The 5723-nt window shown below is 45.2% G+C and overlaps 2 protein-coding genes across 2 annotated transcripts; both read left to right on the plus strand.

Annotated features, from left to right (window-relative positions):
• The first annotated feature begins 455 nt into the window (after nucleotides 1–455).
• On the plus strand, nucleotides 456–2717 carry LOC121599083. Its single transcript, XM_041926593.1, has 4 exons — nucleotides 456–1153; nucleotides 1233–2441; nucleotides 2484–2613; nucleotides 2696–2717. The coding sequence occupies exons 1-4, from the start codon at nucleotides 1096–1098 to the stop codon at nucleotides 2715–2717; spliced, it is 1419 nt and encodes a 472-aa protein (XP_041782527.1). The 5' UTR covers nucleotides 456–1095.
• On the plus strand, nucleotides 1963–4482 carry LOC121600579. Its single transcript, XM_041929288.1, has 2 exons — nucleotides 1963–4192; nucleotides 4357–4482. Exon 1 carries the CDS (start codon nucleotides 2791–2793, stop codon nucleotides 3364–3366), a length of 576 nt encoding a protein of 191 aa, XP_041785222.1. The 5' UTR covers nucleotides 1963–2790; the 3' UTR covers nucleotides 3367–4192; nucleotides 4357–4482.
• Nucleotides 4483–5723: the final 1241 nt, after the last annotated feature.

Genomic DNA, 5723 nt, shown 5'->3' on the forward strand with positions numbered 1-5723 from the left:
TCCCTTCCTGATGAAAGAGTAAGAGGTGAAAACATGAGCTTTTCAGAACGCTTTGTTCGGAATGGCATCTGTTTGTTTTTAAACAATTCAAGCTGCACTCTTGAACCTGATGTACATTATGTTTAAACGAAATCATTATAATATCATCATTAAAGCTGTGAAATCATTATTATAATAGAAGACAGCTAACTTTTATCTTTATCTTTAGAAAGTCCTTTGAAAGTTAAAGCATAGGGTACTAAATTGTAAATTTACATCACTTTGAGGTGGAAATATGTAATACTGCAATATCTATTGAATGAATCCGATCATAACGATACTGGAAATTTTTAATTCAAATCCGTTGCAAACATTAATTAGAATATCTGTGGGAGCATTTTTCGGCAAACAGTACAAAAAATATCAGCTCTTGTTTCCTTTTCAAATATAAATTTTCGTTAACGCTGACGCTCGATGTCACACTTTGCGTTACGCTGTTTCTATCTCGCCCGTTCTGCCTTCGCTGCCGTATAACACCATCACGCTCGCACGACCGCACGACGAATACCCCTACCATCGTGAGCACGACCAACGCTGCAGGGGTGCTCAACCGTTTCCTCGCTTTCCGAACTCGACCGAGCAGTGCGCACACTATCGACTCGCCCTTGCGAGCCCCTGCCAGCGCATGCGCGTACGAGCGAGCGAGCGAGCGAGCGAACGATCGAGTTGGCTACGCGATATGATATATTTTTTGACAAAACGAATATCGTTTATTAATACGGTTATAGGTTTCGTACCCGCGTTTCGAGTGCGATTTACACTTTTTTAAGTTGATTTCCAGTGTTTTTAGTTTAGTTTGAGTATTAGGTTAATTTCTTTAGGTGCGCATGGTGAAGTATAGTGTAGTGTAGTTTAGAAAAGTGTTGTGTATTGTAGTGTAGTTTAGTGCGCAGGGCAGTGTAGATTTAGTGTAAGGAGATTATTTTCGTAACGTACGTTTCGTGTACGTTTTGTGGTTCAATTTGTTGTTCCTGCGTGGAACGTGTGTTCCTGTGTTCCTGTGTTCCTGTGTTTCTGTGTTCCGGCGTTTTCTTGCAATTCTGTTTTTGCTACGATATGGAGCATAATGAGGAAAGTGTGGGCAACGGTTGCCCTATGATTGACATCATGTCAGGTATAATATTTCCTACTTTCTTTTATTCACAGCACTTATCTAAAATTCTTTTTTTTTTTTGTTTTACAATTTTCAACAGCCCCAGTTACAGAACCCTATCCACAAACCATGCAGCCCTCCGTAAGTGATATAGTCTCACAGAATCTCACTCCACCGGAAGAAACTCCGAACGAAAAGAAAGCAAGGCTTCAAAGGAAGCGACAGGCGTTGTACAGGGCCAAGAAGCGCCTCCCGGGTGCAGCTCCTACGCTGGCAGCTGTACAGGACGACCAACAGGCTGTACCTTCAACTTTGGCCGGGTCATCCTTATCAGCAGCTTCTGCAATCCTGCAACAACAACAACGAAGGAATACAGACGATGAATTGCTCAATGAAATCGCTGGACAATACTCCACCCCACCGGATGAAACACCACCCGAGAAGAAGGCAAGGCTCGCCAGAAAGCGACAAGCGCTGTACAGGGCCAAGAAGCGCCTCGCGGGAGCAGCTCCTACGGTGGCAGCTGTACAGGACGACCAACAGGCTGTACCGTCTACTTCGGCCGGGACATCCTTATCAGGAGCTCCAGCAATCTTGCAACAACAACAACTACGAAGGAATATTGACGATGATTTGCTCAATGAAATCGCTGGACGGTACTCCACCCCACCGGATGAAACACCACCCGAGAAGAAGGCAAGGCTCGCCAGAAAGCGACAGGCACTGTACAATGCCAGGAAGCGCATGGTGGAAACTCCGAATGTCGCAACTGTGGTCAACCGCGCCCCAGCACCAGCATCAGCACCAGTACCAGCACCAGCACCAGCACCAACACCAGCATTGGTAGACCCAACTGCAGCAGTTGCTATCCGAGTGCCAATACATCAGCAGCTACAAACATACGTGCGCCATCTTCGCGACCATGAAGCAGATCAGCAGCGACAATTCATAGCCCGGCGTCGTATGACCGGCCATCTGAGAGTAGCACATGGGAACCATGAGTCGTACAGTTGTCCCTCGCTTCATACGCTTGCACCACGCGTGCCTTGCAATTTCTGTTCCGCTCTCAAGTGGCCTGGAGAGCCGCCCAGTGTGTGCTGCAACAGTGGACAAGTTGTGCTTCCACCGTTTCCCGAACCGCCAGCAGAGTTGCGCCAACTATTTGACGTGCCGCAATTTCTGCTCAACATCCGGCGATACAATAATGCGTTTACCTTCACCTCTATCGGTGCCTCAATACGAGGAAATGACCCAGTACGCCAGGATCTACGAGTCGGTCACGGTGGAATTTACAACTATCGCATACAAGGTGCGCTTTGCCATCGAATCGGTTCGCTCGCTGTGCTTCCAGGACGTCCACCATGCTACGCACAGCTGTACTTTTATGATTCAAGCTCGGAGGGTCAGTACGACGAAATGCTGAACGCTCGCGTATACCAGGCATCGATCAACGGCGTTACAATGCACCGACTGCAGATGAAGTTGGTGGCGTGTTCGTGTGCGATGATACTACCGGAGCCACGGAACATACACGCGATATTGTGCTGCAGCATCGTGCCACAGGATACTTGCAGCCTGTGTTTGATACCAACCAGTTGGCAGATGCACTCCAATACCCGATTCTGTTTCCGCGGGGTGAAACCGGTTGGACTTACGGTATGCCAAAGGTACAGCGCCGAACCAGACAGCAGCAACAACCAAGCAGACCAACAAGTTCGAGCAACGGAGCGGCGCACATAGATGAAAATGATGATGCTGCTGAGGATCCTAATCCTGAGTTGGATGAAGCAGAGCGTTCAGCAAATCAAATAACGCCACGCGAATATGCCGCATATCGCATAGCCTGGCGGGAAAACGCTCAAACGCTTATGCATCGTGCCGGACGATTGTTTCAGCAGTACTGTGTAGACCAGTACTGTAAGATAGAGATGCAGCGGTTGAAATATTTGCGAGAGCACCAGGCACAACTTCGCACTGAGGCGTACACGGGCTTTATGGATCTTGCCGGCGCTGAAGGTACCATCGCGGATCTTCATCCCGATAATTTGCCTAATGTGGCTGTGGAAATCCCTGTAGTGCAAGAACCACCTGTTGCACCCCGTCGTTCCATCATCGATCCGCCCTCGAACCTGTCGCGTACGGGCACGCGTGTTATTCTCGGACCATCATTTGTCGGTAGCAATCGATATATGCGAGCGCAATATCAATATCGGTTTCCGTGCGTAGCACTGTAACCGGGCCTCTTAAGCTAGTCCTTTTCAAATGTTCACACAGCAAACACGTGGCAAGTAGCATAGTTTGCCGGTGACAAAAAGACAACAAACGCAATGCTTCAAACGCGACTTTCCCAAAGCTCTCGCGTATTCTCACCGGCACAACCACTTCTCGCGTGAGAGTTTGCTATGCTACTAAATGTTACATTACATTCTATCCAAACGGCTACCGAACGATAACGTTAGCTCGGACCGGCTTTTTTGCCACCTTACACTACACCAGCTCGGGTGGATTGTTTTGATTTGCTCGGTCGTGTTCCGCAACGGAACCGAAAAAAGCCGATCTCAGCATCGTCCGTAGTACCCTTACGCTTCGTGAGCTGCTCTTGATCAATTTCCCCTCCAAATCGTGCAACGTTCCTTTTCTCTTTGAACGGAAAGAGCGCACGACTTCCCCTGTGTATGCTGTGCAACCTTAATGCTCTCTTTCAAGCGGGATCCTGATGTTCACCGTCGGCATCGATTTTTTTCAAAGCCAACACAGAGGATCTCAATGTCAGCTTCACTCATCATCAGATTTGTCTGATGTGCATGAGGAAAGGAAGACTACTGTTATCTATGTCAGTATCGTTTGGTATGAGTGACAGTTTCCGCAGACTACTGAGTTCCTGATGCATCTTGCATGGTTTCGCTGGTTTCCGAGCATCATCTGACGTAGCAATCGATGTGTAATTTGGAGATGAATCGCAGATCGAACCCCATTATGGCGCTAATTGGACAAGTCCGATTTAAGATCCCGTCTAAAGCTGCAGCAGTACCGATTACTCTGGATTCATCAGGATTATAAGTTAGTCACTGTTCTTAAGTCTGTCTTAGCTCTGGATTTTTTTCTGAAAACTTTTATCATAATATAAATATTTAATTCTTTTTATTAATTTAATTCAATTAATTCAAATTCTTATCTTCTTTCCTCCTATTTTAACGTTAAGCGTATCTTTCCTCCCATTTTAGCGTTACGTTTACGTTAAGCTTGAGTTGATAGATAATGGTCAAACCATTCCGAATAACGTCACACAGCGTTGGAAGATGCAAAGCAAGATTCCTAGGGTGATTTGAATTCTACGATTCGAAATCCTGACAGCTGAATGTAAAGGTAAACTGAAATCAACGACATTTTAAGCTCGCCACACATGAAGGGCAAGTAAACGGACAAACAAATAACCCAACCACATGATTTGACTTAATAGCAGGCGGAATCAGAATGAACTTCCCTAAACCCAGTCATTTGCTATGGTGCCTTTTCTTTCGTTCGTTTCGAGCGGAAAACAAAACTCTACTTGCATCATTTTGTGTTGGCAAGGCACGAGGGATTAAGTGCCGTCACTTAAGCGAATGCAAAACAATGCTTAGTCTCTCGGGTGTGCACGTTCGGCATTGTCTGCGAATAAGTATGCCCTGTACATTCGTTCCTTGGCACTGAATGGTAAACCACTAGCTGATCACCGAGAAATGGTAAATTGTTCTTCCAGAGCTGCTACCGCGCCGCTGGGTTGACATTTTCGACACACAATTTGGCACAGTCCGGTAAAGGGACAGCAGCCCATGGTGTTGGGAATGAATGGAGTCAATTCGTTAGTCATTTTGCATTATTCTGAACTCTTCTTTCCTTGCTGCCAGGTTTGACACAGTGAATTTTATTTTGTTTGCCTATAAATGGTCCAGTGATATATGGTTTGTTTCTCAATACCATGCACCCCATACTACATATTGGGTGAGTTTCGATTTGCATAAACCGGACATTGTTATGGATTTAGATTTGACTTCAGGGTACAGAAAGATTGTCTGCATAATATGATAAAAGGTATCCTATTGCATACGGGCGAACATCAGCTAGCTGATCAGATCGTTAAAAATAATTGGAAAAACAAAAATGATTCAAGGACTTGGTGTAATTCCAAATTTGTAGATTTAACAGAAACATAGTGTACGAGTGATATTAAGACCATACTACACCCCCAAATTTATGCAAAAAGTCCAAAGATTGGCCTTGACCGTGTTATTTGCAACTGAAACGGCAACTCATCTAAAAAATATAAAAACTACTACTACACCTTTCAACAGATCAATATCATATTTGCTCATCCGTTGGTGCCATTCATCACCTTTGCTGCGGGCCACATCGATTATGGGCATGCATTTTGTAGACTTAGTTCAACGTTTTTGATCAGAAATATGTTTTTATCTAAGTTTTTATTCTAGGTATGCCTGTTTAATACTTAATCTTAATCATGGGGGAAACATTTTGCGATATGTGTAGTAATTAGCTTTACTTCTTCAAAAATAAATTCTTTCGCGGACCACACCTGTTAACGCCACGG

Source organism: Anopheles merus, chromosome 3L (genome assembly GCF_017562075.2).
Source record: "Anopheles merus strain MAF chromosome 3L, AmerM5.1, whole genome shotgun sequence".
NCBI lineage: Eukaryota > Metazoa > Arthropoda > Insecta > Diptera > Culicidae > Anopheles > Anopheles merus.

What these genes read in the sequence shown, in the direction of transcription:
- LOC121599083 (XM_041926593.1), top strand. Translation starts at nt 1,096, where the DNA reads ATGGAGCATAATGAGGAAAGTGTGGGCAACGGTTGCCCTATGATTGAC. An exon ending in TATGATTGACATCATGTCAG is followed by an intron (nt 1,154 to 1,232) that starts GTATAATATTTC and finishes AATTTTCAACAG; the next exon opens with CCCCAGTTACAGAACCCTAT. An exon ending in ATGCACCGACTGCAGATGAA is followed by an intron (nt 2,614 to 2,695) that starts GTTGGTGGCGTG and finishes ATCGTGCCACAG; the next exon opens with GATACTTGCAGCCTGTGTTT.
- LOC121600579 (XM_041929288.1), top strand. Translation starts at nt 2,791, where the DNA reads ATGCCAAAGGTACAGCGCCGAACCAGACAGCAGCAACAACCAAGCAGA.